At 35.2% G+C, this 17256-nt stretch overlaps 1 protein-coding gene across 1 annotated transcript in view; it reads right to left on the minus strand.

Annotated features, from left to right (window-relative positions):
- The window catches only part of msps (msps cytoskeleton-associated protein 5), a 124189-nt gene that overhangs the window by 28926 nt on the left and 78007 nt on the right, over nucleotides 1–17256 (minus strand). Inside the window, exons 26-28 of the mRNA XM_083143879.1 lie at nucleotides 14079–14266; nucleotides 11197–11319; nucleotides 3536–3697 (exon numbers count right to left, since the gene is read on the minus strand). Of these exons, the coding sequence (XP_083000005.1) occupies nucleotides 3536–3697; nucleotides 11197–11319; nucleotides 14079–14266 (473 nt within the window). The remainder of the gene's footprint in view (nucleotides 1–3535; nucleotides 3698–11196; nucleotides 11320–14078; nucleotides 14267–17256) is intronic.

A 17256-nucleotide genomic window follows, 5' to 3' on the forward strand; every position in this document is an offset into this window, starting at 1 on the left:
GTGGCAGAAAAGTGAAGTAAAATAAACCAAATAAAAAAAACTAGATTTAATATTTCATATTTGTGTTGCTTGATTGAATTGGCGTTTTAAGTCCGCTTTTTGCACAGAAAGGCTAATTGGGACTGGACCTACAGTTTAAAGTTAGATCCGAACCACTATGTGCCTACACCGGGTATCGAACCCGGGACCCCCTTGACTACAAGGCGACGGCGCTACCACTAGGCCATCGGGGAGGCCATATTTGTGTTGCTTCACAAGACTTATTTTCTAATTGTGCACTGTATTATTAGTAAAACACATTTTATATGTGTATTGGATATGGTATGAGATTTAATTAGGAAAAGCGATGGATAATGTAATATTTATACAAAGTAAATTAATGTATTATGTTCTTACAACAAATGTAACTATTACAGAATAGGAAGCCACTGCCAAAATTAGCGGTAAGTTTCTTTTTAATTCCTCGCAGTAGTAAATATTGTTACAAATAAAATTTAAAGATTTAGATCCTCAACTCAGGTGGATAAGAGACCAAATTATAATTCTCAGCTTGCATTTACCTCCGATTATTAGAAGTATCATTCGACCGAAAAGCAATCTCTGACTGTTGGCTGATAAATGCGACGTGCCTAAAATACAGGAAAACGTAACAGCATAATAGTTCCATTATTTTTGTTTTGTATTTGTATTGCTTTTGTTTTATTTCAAGAATAATTTTCCCTCTTGGCTAATCGCAAAGATGAAAATGAATGGTGAGTAGATGAAATGGATGAAGGGATGATCACAAATCCATGTGGATCACGAACAGTACAGAGTAATACACAGATTGTTGGTTGTTGATTGTTGGATTGTTGTTGATCCCTTCGGCCCTCGACCCGAACTAGCACTACACTGAGGCTCCGGAAGATCCGCTATCGTCCATGTCTTCAACTTTGGACCCCAACTGGAACTAGTAGTAGACTTCGTTACTTTATGGTATTTAGTCCTTTTCATCTTCGAATCACTAGATCTTATAAAGCCACCAATGGACACTGACTGATCACTAATCGACAGTATGAATGAACTGTCACACTTACCTTTGAATTCTCATTAACAGATTCTGTTGTACAGATCAACTTGGAAATTGAAGCCGCGTATGTTAACCTCATTATATTCTAGAATGTACCGCAGATAAAACAATTCGTTAATGTTGCCAGTAGTTCGACTCCTTCTCTTATTCATGAACCTCTACGTTTGCAGCTTCCAAATGCTGACAAGTCTTTACATAGTGCAGCGACAACACCGAAAGCTCAAAAAAAGTTTTAATGCAATATTATCAACATCGGGGTTATAGAACATTCTCCGTGTTGCCTTGGTAAGTATTTCTCTCCTTATATTATCGGCACACCATTCAAGAAAACAAAAACCTAATTTTATGTAGTGTAAACTGAAAAAAATTAAGGGAGGACTCCAGCCCCCTGATCCCACCTTGGATACGCGCTATTAACAATAACAGGGTTATAGAACATTCTGTCTTTTGCCTCGATAATTATTTCTCTCAAATTATCATCACATTATTCAAGAAGCCATGAACCTAATTTTATGTAGCGTAATTTCCTGAAGGGGGTGCTGGAGCCCCCTGATTCCCACCTTGGATACGTGCTTGACTCGATAATTATTTCTCTCCTTAAATTATCGTCACATTATTTTATTTCCGACCACAAGAAACCAAAAACTTTCGGGAGGGCTCGAGCCCCCTAAGCTCCCCCTTGGGTACGTGCCTGCTGTGAGTGTACCTTCATCAATTTAAACTAATCATCACTCATCCTGTTCGTCGCGATTAGCCAAAAGTTGAAGACGACGCTAAATAACAAAAACAAATGTATCCTCATCGTGGCGATCAACTGGAGAATCTTAAAAGTAGCGTAAAAATATTAAAGGGAAATTCCAGGACATTCAGTAAAAAGTCATATCAGAATATGCCCGGACAAGAACTTTCCTTAGAATTAGACATTTAAAATAAATGCAATAGGTTAGCTGGAAAGAAAAGCCGGCAGTGGACTACAGCCTACAGGGACAAGATATCACGCAAGAAATAAACTATGCATTGTTTCGGAATAAATGTATTCTTCTATCGCGTATTTGATCTCTTGTTGTCAAATTAAATTAACAGCTTTGGTGTATAATATCAAAAGATGCATGAAAATAACACGTTTCATGGGCCATCTGCTACATTCTACGCATAGCTTTCTTCCGCTCGTGTCCTCTTGGTGACGTCACAAGCTCTAGCCAATAACGTGCAAGTCGCGGAGTGGTCCCCTCTGCTGTCATGGTACATTAAACGTGCAAAATGAATTGCAAGTAAATGAGCAATTTTATACATGTCAGCAAATGATACAAAATGAATTACGAAATAATGCATCCTTGAACAAGGATACTTGTAAAAAGTTATTGCTACGAAAACAAATTGTTGTTGCATATATTTTATCAAAAACAAATAATCTTCTCTCTTGTTACTTGTTATATGAGAAATGGAATTATTGTGAAATTACATAATTGAATAAACCTGTTGAATTGTTGAAACTTAAAGCTTACCTCTTGGTTATTTACAACCTGACATTAGATTGTCAAAAGTTGACCTCAGTAGAAAATTACGCGTAGTTAAAGGTGATTGTAGATTAGTTAGTGATATAAGATCTGGGCATGCAAAAGTATATGAAAATCATGACATATGTTGTAACATACAAATTCACAAACTGGAAAGTCTTGTGAATATTTTTTTTTTTCAGGTGAAAACACACTGCTCTTATCATATTTCAATCACGCAAGCTTTATTTGGGCCCAGTGTAATACTAAACAATTGAAGTGCTTAGTAACCTTGAGGTGTTATGAACCACATGACAAATACCTCACGCTTCCTACGATTTTCTACATTCTACTAATTCTTGATTAAAATCCCAGCCTCCAATTTAAGATATTTATGGTAGCTTCTCCCTTTGATTAAAATTAAAGTAAGTAGATCATTACAGTATGTATCAGCTCACTATTGTTGTAAATATTTACGTCATGCTGGCTTCCAGGACACAGTAGTCTGTGTACTATTGACCACTATGGATGCATCATTGTGTTTGTCCCATCGATCATCTCTAAATCAGCAAATCATCCCTTTTTATCTGTTCTCCATGGTGGAGTGGTTATCTCAGCATGCTGCAATGCCAGGGGTCCCAGGTTCGAATCCTGGACATGGTTGTTCTTGCGAGTGTCCCTTCATCAATTTTATCATATCATCACTCATCCTCATGATTATCCAAAAATGGAAGAAAAGTGACGTTAAAAAAGAAAAATTCAAAATCAAATCATTCATTCAGAAAAGCAAAGTAAATAGAAATATTTACTTCACACACGAACAAATAAGTACAGAACAAACCTAATCTAATATTCAATAATCATCAAACAAAATTAAATGCTTTCTCCTCAGTTATAGGAACAGTTCATTTATGGAAACTGACCAATAGTGTTAAGTAAATTCATAACAAATCTTACAATAAACACTTACGCAGTTTCAGGTAGTTCCATTGGTTTTTCATTAAGAATTTCTTCTAAATCATATTCCACTAGTTTTGGTGCTTTGAGATCAAAAGCATCACCTTCAATTTCCTCCAGCATCTCGTAATCAAGCCTAAAAGGGCCAGACACAGGCCGAGGTTTTGGAGGTGTCCTACAATAACAATTATGCATACATATAAATCACGTGAACAGAAAGTACATTTGTGAGCATATCATTTGTGCAATTTCCTGTGGATATTACTTTGTGCTTCCTTATATTTTTGTCAAAAAAGAAAAGTTACTAACATTAGTGAAGAGTAATAAAAAAATATGAAAGCAACATAGTTTGTTAGATTCTAAATGCTGTTAGTAACTGCCACCTTTGACTGATTCTGAATCGTGTACAGAAAACAAACTTTACACACGAAAATATTCTTTGCAATTAAAATGCACATAAAAAAATCTATTATGTAGCCAAAAATATACAGTGGAACCCCAAATTTTATATTTTCAGGCATTATAACTTTCACCTTTACAGTCCCAATAAAGTAGCATGGTATAAAATTTTCCTGAATTTTTTTTCTTTCTAGCAATGTCCTGAAATATGTATAAATTGAGGTTCTACTGCACCATCTCTTAATTATGCAGTCTCCTGCAAAGATACTTTATTTTATATGATATTAAAGCAAAAGCCACTAGCAGTCTTTCAAAACAAAACTATACTAAATATCTTTAAATATCACAAATCTCAATGTAGGAATAAAAAAAATTGTTGAACATTTAACTTTGGTATCAATGAAACATTGACATCATACATTTGTCAAATTTGTGTAATACAGCATGTTAGGTACAGTTGAAGCATTCTGCTGGTTTTCAATTTCCCAACAGGCTGGCAATGTGGAAACAATTATGAGCTGCTCTTTCAATTGAGATCACAGTGTCTAAAATGACAAAAAAGTGACAGCACCGAGTAGACAAATATTTCTTTTATCTTCAAGAAAATGCAACATGCCATATTTCTATCACATAGATTATCACAGGTGATTGCAGTGAAATGGGACACTTGTATCCTAATATGCTGGGACTCGCTAGTATTTTTAATTTCAATATTATTATTGTTATTTTGAAGTGATGCATTGCCAACAGACCAACAGATGCAATTATGTTTTGTTCTGCAATTTTAATTGTGTGTATGACTATGTGATAATCATAAAAAAAACAACTGCAATTGGCATAAGAAACAATGTGTGTGTCCAAGGAATTAACTGATTTGGTCTAATTTATGCCATGTTAAGTGTCACACACATACAAAGTATGCGACTGCTTTGGTTTTTAAAATTTCAACTTATTATGGGTGAACCACATAAAAGGTTATTTTACACTTGGCATGCATTCATACTTGTGAAAATAGTGAAACAGAACTATTTTTATTATTTTCATTTGTTTCTGATCAATAAATGAGCGAGTCCAATGCACTCTTTCTTATTACAAAAATACGTTAGAGTATTCAAATTGGTCTACTTACGCAAGTGAGTATGTATTCTTATGTGGACGACGTTTCGGAAGCTTTACTGCTTCCTTCCTCAGGTTGTCGTTTTCAGCTCGGAATATCAAGCCATGTCAGAGAAGTGTCATGTAAGGATACTGGGTGAAAGGTTTGGGTTAAAAACACTTCATAGTGCTTGACCTATACAGTTTTAATTCTGTAAAACTGTATAGGTCAAGCACTATGAAGTGTTTTTAACCCAAACCTTTCACCCAGTATCCTTACATGACACTTCTCTGACATGGCTTGATATTCCGAGCTGAAAACGACAACCTGAGGAAGGAAGCAGTAAAGCTTCCGAAACGTCGTCCACATAAGAATACATACTCACTTGCGTAAGTAGACCAATTTGAATACTCTAACGTATTTTTGTATTGATAGTGAGTAACACGCACGTAACCAATATGCTACTCTTCCTTATTTTTTAACTCGCATCTTGCATGTTGTAAACAGGTCAGTCAATCTCTTGAGAAAACGCACACCTTTGAATTGAAACGTCAACAATTAATACAACTCTTTCAACGAAAGCTTTTCATTGGGCAAATGATCAAAGCAAGTACTGTATATTCAAAATCTGAAAGACCTAACTAACTATGCCATTCAGAAATTCTATATAATGCACGCAAAAACAAAATGCCTACACCCTATATTCAAGTCAGTTCCTGATCAAAAACAATGGGAAAAAGTTCACAAGCTCACATACTTAAATAATCAACGTCAATGGCTTTGCTAACTTAACACAATTATGAAACCTATTTCAACTTTAAAATCAAAGTACCTAAAGTATCCTAAAATGCAAGTGCTGTAAAAGCCGACAACAACGCATGCAATGTGGCATTTTTTACTCTATTCCCAATACAAAATTACTTTTATTCCCATATTTCACAGCACCCACTACAATCATTGTTAGTAATCTAACTACAGCTGCAATAAAATTTTACGAATTGTGCATGTGAGCTAATATTAGATGAAAAAAATTCCAATGCAATTTACAGATTAACTGCTCTGTGATAGAATAATCAAATATGAGATGTGACAACAAGGGGTAAAGTTAAGACAAAGGACCAAAGCCCGCATTTACTAAAATTATATTTCACATTCTGTTCGACTGAATAATTTCAGTTATTGAGTAACTTTTTTTATTAAGTTAATGCAGTAAGGGCAATCATGTTCTAACCACATCAATACGATGTAGACCAAGAAAGTCCCTTTCATGATTTGATAGGCTAATCAGGATTAGATCTACAGTACAAAGTGGAATGCAAAAACCACTTTGCATTCCTACCTCATCCACACAGGTTGCTTTAGAGATTATTCAAAGATATTGAAAATTCAACAAATACCTTTGATAAAATATTCCATTTCCTACCTTCTCCTAATGCAAACTATTTATATTTGTGACTGGATACCACATTACATACATTAATTTGGTTTGTATATTTGTGTTTCAATATGGCTATCATTTTCAAGGTATTTACTCCAACAGTAAAAAATTTACATATATTAAAATTATGCCAATATTAAAGTTTGTCCATGTAAATTCAAAAGGAATTAAACTTGAGTTGTGAGCCAAGATAAGCTTGGTTGAGCAGCAGACATTGGCAATGGTTTTAATTTGTACAGATACTGCTAATAAATACGAATTAAAAGTGGACAGGTGTTGCTCTGAAACACATGAAGGTACATAACATAATTTTAAAAATTAACATGTAAAAAAATTACATATGAAGTGGGTCAGATCACGTTCTAGTGCGCATTAATTTTGGCTCTGGACCAAGATAGGCCGTGACTGCATGGATGCCGGCATTTTCAACCTGTGACGTCCTGCTTATTTTTACACACATATCATTAGCATGCAGACAGTTATACAGGGTGTACATGATGAACTGCCGGGATTTTGAAGTGATTGAAAATAAAAACTAACACACCTGCACATTTTTTGAAATTTTGTTGCAAAGAGCAACTCAAAAAGTTTCTTACAAAAAATTACCTCACTTCTGTGAGCATCTTTAGTGACACGAAGAATGTTCAGTCGGCATTCCACTTTGCACCACGTGCGCTGCAGCACATTGTCAGGGATGGTATCAATGGTAGCAACAATTAACTCACGCAAAGCATTCATGTTTGGCACCTTCGTTGAGTAAACTGCATCCTTAACATACCCCCAAATGGAGAAGTCCAGAGGAGTGATATCTGGGCTATGTGGTGGCCAGGGGAGCCACAAACTTGCTCAACTGTTTCGTCCGAGATGTGTGACGTTCCTCCCCCTGGCTTCTTTAACACACTCCAAGTTTCCAGAAAACTTCTGTAACATGCCCTGATGCTCTTGTCCGTTGGTGGCATTTTGTTAAAGACACGCCGAAACTTAAGCTGCACTGTAACAATTGATTTTGACTCCGCAAACCATATCACAGCTTTCTCTTGAGAAGATGCAAATTTCACAAAAGCAACGACAGCGCTGCCAAGCATGACGTGCACGAAAAAAATAAAAAAAAAACTTGAGCGTATATGGCACCAAATACGAAAGACTGGATAACTTTTTTTTCTGTTTTTAACATTACATCGAAACCCTGGAGGTTCATCGTGTACACCCTGTATTTATATTGCATAACAAGTACTAACCGGCGTTATAAAGTTGTTTAAAGTTGGGGCAAACTGCGTTCACAATTTTCCGGCATCTTTTGATGAAATTTTGATTGACATATTTGTTCTGTATGCAAGTTGCTTTCTTGCCATTGTTAACTCGGCAGGATGCATGCTGGGTAAAAAATACCCAGAAGAAAATTTTTCCGAATTTTCATTGTTTCAAAGCATGTAAATAATAATATCTTCAATGAATAACCTAATTTTATTAAGTATTAACATTTTTATTTCATTATGCAAAGATAAAATTGAGAGAAAATGAGAAAGAAAAACTAAGAGCATTTTCTGCCATAACAAGGACGCACACTGGGTAAAAAAACCCAAATGAAAAATTACTTGTCCGAATTTTAATTCTTTTAAGGCATTTAATTTGTAATACCTTCATTGATTAATATAATTTTATTAATTTTGAACATTTGAATTGAATCGCACACTTGATAAAAATGAGGAAAAATAACAGGTTTGAATACCAAACTGAAACATATGACCATGAGTTGGGTGAAATTTACCCCGGCAGTGTTTCTACAGCCCTGACAGTGGAACTAAGGAACTAACTGACAACCGATTCAAGGTCCCGACACTCAGAAGGGTTCATTGGAAAGATACTGAGAAGGGTGGCCTCAGACAATAATCGGAAGTGATCAAAAAATATATTTAAAAATACACTAGGTAAATTTTACTCATAAGGGCATCCTTATGGATTAAATACTATATGCAAGTTGTCCGTACAGTTACAGTGTTATTATTCTTGATCATTCTGTGAAAGAAAACGCCATCGCATTGACAAGCAAAAGTTGATTGTTTAGATGCCAGGAGGGTGCACAAGGGAACACACTGTCTGAAACACACGTTGCAAGTGTGAATGTTCTTGCTTATCAGTAGAGTTCTGTTTGTTTTAGCTTGCAGTGTAATTTCTTTCTAATTTTAGTGCACATGTGTGTGCGCATGTGCTTGTGTGTTAGTTTTTTCTGTGAAATTCCAGTATGTTTTTGTGTGCCAGCCAAATAGTTCGTTAGAAAAAAATAACTTTTATGTATGAGACTTAAATGTAAACCAAATCATGTCGAGATTTGTGGGCAATTTTCACAGAAATTCCCTGGCGTTGCAGCTCCACGAAGAGAAGCAGATAGGCAACTTGTTCCGAGATTAAGGGAAACAGAACTTGCAAGAATTACGGAAGACTAACTTTTGCGTGTCAATCAAAATTTCATCTAAAGATGCCAGGAATGTGAGAATGCATTTGGGCACCACTCTGAACAACTCTTAAAACAGAGGTTAGTACTTGTTATGCAATATAAATATAAATTGTCTGCATGCTACAGATATGTGCGTAAAAATAAGCAGGACGTCACGGGTCGAAAATGCCAGCATCTGTGCCATGCCGAGCCGTCTGTAGTCACATGCTATCTCTGCCCACAGCCAAAATGAACACACTGTATAATCACTTAGTATCTCATTGGTCTTTGCGAAGTTTGGAAGGTAGGGGAAGCAGTATGAACTAGAAATCATTAACTGCATACTGAAATTCCATGGAGTTAGCATGCATTTTCAGTTTCACAAGTCAATGTTCAGTAAATATAAATCCTTTACATGCATGTATTCTCTATATCCCCACTCAATACTGTGTACCACTCTGCTGGTCCTTTAATGCAGGCCACTTGTGGAGAAAGTAAGTGAAGAATCCCCTATCTTCTCCTCCATAGGAATCTGGCACCAATGCTGGTTTATGGTTTCTATACCTTTGTGCAATATTCTTATGCAGTCCTCAACAATAACCATACTACATCTTGTTCTCAAGTGAATAAAATTACATATATACTTTAAGGCTGAGCCAATACTGATGCTGATACTCTTAGTATGACAAATCATCACTTTTTCTTATCATCGCTAAATACCAGTCACGGGAACTTTTGCGCAAAAATAATACTAGCTATATTTTGCTTTGTGTGTTGCCTGCTATGTTTGTTTATATTTGTAATAATGTATTGTTGCATGTGCAACTTATTTTTTATCAGTTTTGAAATTGAGACATTCGTGATGTGTTAATTATAATTTGTTGGTGAAATGTATGAAAAGTAGTGACAACAATGTTGTACATCTTTCCTTTCATGAGGTATTTAGGATGTTTGCATGTTCTTCAACTAATAAAAGCATGACAAATACTAACTTTGTTTCTTGAAAGATTTAATGAAATTGTGTAATGTAGTAAAAGCCTGAAAGGTAAAAATCTGAGTAAGGAAACCCATCTCCACTCTTCTTGATCTACAAGAAGAGAAGACAGTCATATTAGCAACTGACACCGACACCAATGCTTAAACATTGTAACAATTATAACATGTTGAGAGTATTTGTAGATATTAATATACATTGCAGACCCTGTGAGATACACCCAAAGTCTGGAAAGTATCAGCTGGTATCAGTGATTAACTCTGATTAGAAATTTTCTGATCGATACACACATCAGCACTGGTATTGTCTCAGGCCTAAACACACATCAGCACTGGTATTGTCTCAGGCCTAATATATTCATATCTATACAGTGAACAGAATGGTTCAAAAGCCCAATGTTACCATACACAACTCCTCAACTTTCGTTCCAAATCAACTACATACAGAACAAACAATCTACAGTGAATATACGAGGGGTGTTCAAAAGGTTTCCATATTCACCTAGTTCAAAATGTCGGAGAAAGTTGAAACTGCGTAGAAAGATTATGCAATATCCGGGTAATATGGAGGATGAGGCAAAATATCATAGCCACACTCACGTGCTTTGTTGAGAGCAAGATGGGATGCATGGGCAAGTGAATTGTCAAGCAGAAAGAGAACACCTTTGGACAGCATTCTTCACCTGCAAATTTTAATTTTCTCACGCAATTTGGCCAGAAGGTCTGCGTAATAGTCCCCAGTAATTGTGTGGCCTGTCGGAAGGTAATCCGTGAGGATAACATCACCTTCTTGGCAGACACTTTGACCTTTGCCTTTTTAGGGGGGGGGGGATCACAAAGCTTCCACTGTTTTGAACTTCACAAAGCTTCCACTGTTTTGAACTTTCTTTGCTTTCAGCATGAAAGTGATGAACCCACGTCTCATCCATTGTCACAAATCGGGAGAGAAACATGGATTTGTTTGGGAGCATTGCCTTGCAGAAGGAGGAATCAGATCACGGTTTTGTATTCCAATTTGTTTATTGTTGCACCTTCCTTCATTGAAAAACCCGGAAAGGAAACCGTAATTATTCAACTGCAGTCATATTTGGCACATAACATAAACAAGGTTGTACCTATTCAACTTACACAAGTTTGTGTTCCTACGTGGATTATTTCTATATGGATATGGAAACTTTTTGAACCCCCTTGTAATTAGCACAACAAAACTTTACCAAACACAGACAAACAATACAATACAATGCACACTAAACAAAAGACGAGCACAAATAATATGCCGTGCAGCACATGCCAGAACTGAAAGAAAAAGCTTGCCCTTGTAACGATGTGCCTCTGTTGGCAGAGGTACGTAATTGAGGCGAGACTGTATCTTGTGCGGCTGCTTGCAAAGGAGGATCTTCCGGCTCTGAAACATCTGACTGTGAAGGTTCTCTTACCCTGGCGAGTGCATAAAAAAAAGTACAATGCAAACTTATTCACGCCAAATAAATAATTTAATGAAGCATACTAAAGAAAAAAGAAATCTTAAAACAATATAGCAACACAAAAAAATATTAAAAAACTGGAGAAACAAAGCTGAACTTGGTTGTCAATTTAAAACAGATTTAGCATGTTGTAAAATACATACATGGGTAGAAAACAATACAATAAACCATATACGCTACAAGCAAACTGCAGGACAGAAATGGTGCTTTCTGCTTTCATTTTTTAAATGTGAGAAGCTACCAGAATGGAATCCACAACTGTGCACTCATGCACAGCCACTTCAATGTGGTTACACTTACTACTGAAGTGAAGGTTTTATTAGACATGATATGCTGGGTGTAAAATAAAATTGGACACTGTGTTGCACTTTACACATCTACATTCAAAAATCACAATTTACATCTCAGGGGAAATTTTTCTTTTTCAGGATGCATCAGTGTCAAGGTTTAAACTTTTAATTAACACCACCATAGAATTCTGTTACTCTGTCGCCAAATAAAATCTCACAAAAACTAACTTATTCAGTTCATCAAGTTATTAACTTAATTAGAAAATCTTGATTCTCAGGTACAGTTAAGTATAGTTGTACTTTCTAATTGACAAGTTTATCATGAACTGTGTGTATCTACGTACTACATGAACATATGTAAAAACAACTGTCAAACAATATCAGCTACTCTAAAATGTAATGTGCTCCGTATTGTCAACTACTCCATATATGGTTTAGCATACCTTTTAGTTCATTATCATATAACCACTGGTGTCTTGTTATGTTAATTTAGAAGAATGTAGATTGCATGTTTTGAATTAGTATGTGAAAGCACACCAAATAACTTAATTTCTTTCTTGGTGAGCATTAGTGGTTGGTTTTTGGTTAGTTCTTATCCTCTTATTAGCCAAACTCCACTAATATCCATACAAGAACTGGAATAAACATCTGTGAGTATCTGCCATGATTGCTATCACATCAATAAAACACAGTAGTAACCTTATGTATGTGTAAGTTCTTGCCTGATAGCTACCTGATTCACAGAAAGAGTGAATGGAACAGCTTACTTATCAAAATTCACTATCATAGCTAGGATTACGGTTCCTGTACCTCAGCTGTGCTCCAGGAAGGAGCAAGCCCAGGAAAAAATATTCAGGAAAACATGCTACAGTATGTAGTAGTATTGCAATGTGCTGTAGAAATGAATAAACTGGTTTCTTCTATATGTTAACTGACCATGATACTATATTTAATCAGATCTCTATCTATAAGCTCAGATGTTCATGTTTGTATTTGTTTTTTTTATTCATAATTGGAAAATGAGAGACACAGTAGTAGATAAATACAGAGAAACTAGTACTCACTTTTCTGCGAAAATGTTTTTTTTTCTTTTTCGCAGAAAAAGTGAATACTAGTTTCTCTGTATTTATTGTTTATTTAGTTTCACTTTTGACTAATTGTGGTGTTGAGAATGAGATGGTTAGATCACAAATTTCCCAGGCTGGAAATCCAGCCCACCACCAATTAGCCAAGAGCCAGTAAGCTGACCTGTTAGAAAAATATCTAAAGTGTAGAGTGAAATTTGAAGGCCCATGCTCATTTGTGGAGTGCTCTGCAAAAACTTGAAATGTGTGAAGCCACTTTTTCCATCACTTGCTTCAACAAGTTAAATAAGTTCTCGCCTTGCGCACGAAACCAAAGGACTTTTCAAGGACTTTTAACCTTATCGTTTGAGTGGGCCTAATATTTATATAAGTTTTCATTCGAGAGCCTACAGCAGTCATTACTTTACATAACCACACTTTTTTATTACTCTGATAAGCTTATTTTTCATTCTTCTGCAAGAAATTTTGCACGGAAAAATGAAAAGTAAGCTTATCAGAGTAAATTTCCTATCTCAACGTAACCGCCAAACAGGTATCTTTAGATATAATGTGATAACCACACTTTTACTCTACTTGTAGGTGAGAAAAGAGGGCAAGTTTGTTATTTAAATATTCAGATACAAAAAAAGAGAACAAAGCCATTATTTTTCAGGCTTTTTTGCATTTATTTCAAAGGCATTTTTTAGCAACGAAAAAATGCTCTGTGCATTACCTTGTGCATTATCTGTTTCTCTTGTAGGAGCATGGTGTTAACATGAAAAGCAAGGAGCATTGCTTTAAACATTTTTGTTAATGGAGGATTTGTGTGTGGTTTGATTATTAACGTTAAAAACATATTATTACTTTTGGAACTTATAAACTGAGAGCTGAGTTACATTTTCTGCTACATCTCACTGAATGTAGAAATAATTGAAGCAGATCTTTCCCAATGTAATTCTGCAGTGAGGATCATCTCATTTTGCAGCCATCACTGTCAACTTGTACTGCTTACTACTAAGGTACAAAGAGCTTCTGTGGAAAGTGTTTACAAACTGATTGAGGCTACTTCTACATCTTAGCAGAATGATCCTGAAGATAACAGATAGTATCTTTGTACTGCAGAACTTCGCAGGTTGTGACTATGTATAAAACAGTTGAATCACTTATATCTTGTTAATTTCAACTAAACTTCGATGCAGATTTAGGGTGGTTGTGATAAACCATTCACACACTACTACACAAACTGAAGATACATTGGAGAGGGAATATTAAAAAATTCCTTACGGATCAAAATAATAATTCAACATAACATAATACATATAGACATTGGGTGCTTCACATTTATATGAATACAGTACCTGTTGAAAATGTCCATTTCTTCATGCTGTTTAGGAGACATTTTATGTATAGCACTTTCACTACCCTGTCGAACAACCTTGTGCTGCCTCATAGGCACTTGTGGTAATGTCCTTTTATTTGGTTGAGGTCTGTTCTTGTGTGCCCTCTTGATTCTCTCCTCCAGCAGAGAATTGTCTTTATCTGATATCTACAAAAATGTAACGAGATTTAGTGCAGAAGAGAAGAATTTTAAACACTAGGGAAAAAGAACAGGCACTTAACATCTATGGGCCATTAAAACATTTTAAAACAACAATTTTATTTATAAGGAATGAAGGTTGAATTTTATGGAGACAAATATACAGGGTGTCATTTTAATGGCGCCCACGGACCACGGAAACGTATAGAGGACATCAAAACAAACAACTTTTCTCAGTAACATTTTTCTCGTTGGTGCATCATTTCGGCACTACAGTCGTTCAAAAAAGTCCGTTTTGCCGCCTGAATGCTGGCAACCACACACAACATTTGATTGCATCTGTGACGTCATATCCCGTCGTGAAGCGATGCGTTCCAGGGTTGCCAGGAACACACATATTCTGTGAAAAATAATATAGCTGCAACCAACCACATGTAACACTACGGACCTCAATTTGTTGTTCTAAAAGGGCTGATGACGTTTTCGTGTGTTTTGGAGAAATAGAGTATTTGAGTGAGCGAGTTCTTCGAAAAACAGTTCCGGTAAATGTATTCATTTCAGAGTAAGAATATTACATGTTATTGCAAATTTGACATGGTTATATCCTAATCAGTGACAACTAAATGTGTGCATTTGTATGAAATACAACATTCAATAACAATAACATGTTAGTGAAAACAACGTTTGTGTTCAACCAGCCCTAAGTACGACATTTAAGAATTTGTGAACCTAGCTGAATGATAAATGACTGATTTGTAACTACATATATTCAACTATCTAACACGAAAATAAGTTAATTGCTATGTATGTGTCCGTATTGTTGTGCATAAGTTGTATGAAATTGTGCACTTCGAAGTGTAAAGGTCACGTATTCATTATCTAGACATAATAGCAAGATATTCAGTTATATTCTCAAATAATATATTTATGTTCAGTTTAAAGGAACTATGCGCAAGATGATAAATATGATGTCAAATAAATATTATGTCCATTAATGAATTTTTACGACTTCGTTCAATTTTAATTTTGTGGTTAATTTTTGTACCTTAGTACCTGATGCAAACAATGCATGTTATATCCTCCTTCTCAAGGAGATCAAGATATTTATGAATATTGCGATGTAGTTAATGAACAATATAAATAATGTGCACACCAGAATTTAAGATATGTAAAATTAAAATCTGCACAGAAGTTCCTAAAATTAAAATTTGCTCTTTACGAATAGCAATTCTTAACTTTGCACAGTCAGTCAGTGTGATTTCCTGTAACCTATTTGCATTCTTTTTAAATTTATGCTTCGTATTGACAAGTATGAGAGAGAGATATTAATGTCACAAGTGCAAGGGAAAATATAATTCCCAACTTGCATGTCAGTGAAATTAATGTTGTACCAATTCAACTATACATCATTTCAACGATTAAGTGCTTTTCTGGAATTCGTAATCTGGGCCAAGTTTAGATTGCAGGGTGATTATATCTTCATATACACACACACACCTATTTTACATGACACGATTTCGATACACATCTATGTAGAGTTAGCAGTATAATGTCGTTAGGAAAGGGTGAAGCACACGTTGACATTCATGAAACCTACGACATCTCCTGAGAAAAGACTTGCATCATATATTACCTCTTAAGATTTTCTATTACCTGGCTTGTCTACCGAAAAGGAATATAAATTATAAGAGTTTTATAACAATAGCAGCATTGTCCTGATTTTGCATGAGGACTACTAGATTCTCTTGCATCTTGCTTAGTGTTCATTAATTAATGTAAGCTGCTTTCATTATTATTGCCAATGTGTTTTTATTCTCTTCGTTAATGTAAACCCCTTCCCATAGGTTTGAATTAGTGAGTTAGGCGAATTAAGTTTGGTGTTCTTAGCATCCAGATGTTTCGAGTAGGTTAGGCTAGTTTGTTTGTAGCATAAGTATTTAACACTTTCACTCCTCGCCTGTTCGTGTGTGTACGCAGGATTTTTAATGGATGAAAATGTAACTCATGACTACGGAAACTTGTGTAATCAAATACCTACATGAGTTCTCGGAAATTAAATATGTGTGCAAAGTACACTTTGCGTTTGCAAAGTTTGAAAGTTTATTTAATACTAAATTTCATTCTTACATACTCTTTCCTCATCTTCATGTACGTAAAACTTTAGAAAGTTATCTTTCATACGGAACTCGGAAACATGAGTTAGTTTCACACAGAAATAAAATACGTATGATTGCTGAGAATTCTTTAACAATTAGTGTGTTTCTAAGCTTGTATGTAATTTCTAAGTAATATTTTTCTGTGATCCTTTTCTCTTCGTAATTTGAAAGGTAAGGGCAGGTTGTGAAGAACAGCAAACGGAAGTGGATATATCGAATTTTATCTACGTGTAATTTATTTGCAAATTAAAATTTCATTCTTATTCAAGTTTTTCCTTTTATTCTCAAATACGTAGATACTACATTTTATTCATTGTAAACCATGGGAGGGGAGTTCCAATGAGTCATTCGCCCCACTCTTGTAAATTGTCAATGTTAATTTCAATTCATAAAAATGCAGAAATATTGTTCGAACAGAATAACCAATGTAACAATTGCTTTAGATGGAATCACCGAGTATAAAATACAGGAATTAAGTTGTGTTTTAATATTCGACCATCCAAGACAAGGAATATACGGTTCCACTTTTCAAAATAAAAAAGAGAGATTTTTATGTAAGAAATCACACAAACTTTAAGATTCCTTATTCCTCTACAGACTTTTTTTTTTAAAAAAAGGTATATTAAAATTAATAACTAAATAGAATGATTACGCAATTCAGTAAACCAACTGTGGAGTCAGAGACTGGGCAGTTCAGAGATAACGTTCTGTGGTGTGTTCAGTTTTATTTTAAATTCGCATGGTCTCTGCAACGTGTGTAAAGAGACATCTTTTCACTACCGAATGGTGCCAGTTTTATTTACCTTATTATTTGAAATCAGAAATAATTAGCGTGAGGAGAAG

Source organism: Lepisma saccharinum, chromosome 1, assembly GCF_977018435.1.
Source record: "Lepisma saccharinum chromosome 1, izLepSacc3.1, whole genome shotgun sequence".
NCBI lineage: Eukaryota > Metazoa > Arthropoda > Insecta > Zygentoma > Lepismatidae > Lepisma > Lepisma saccharinum.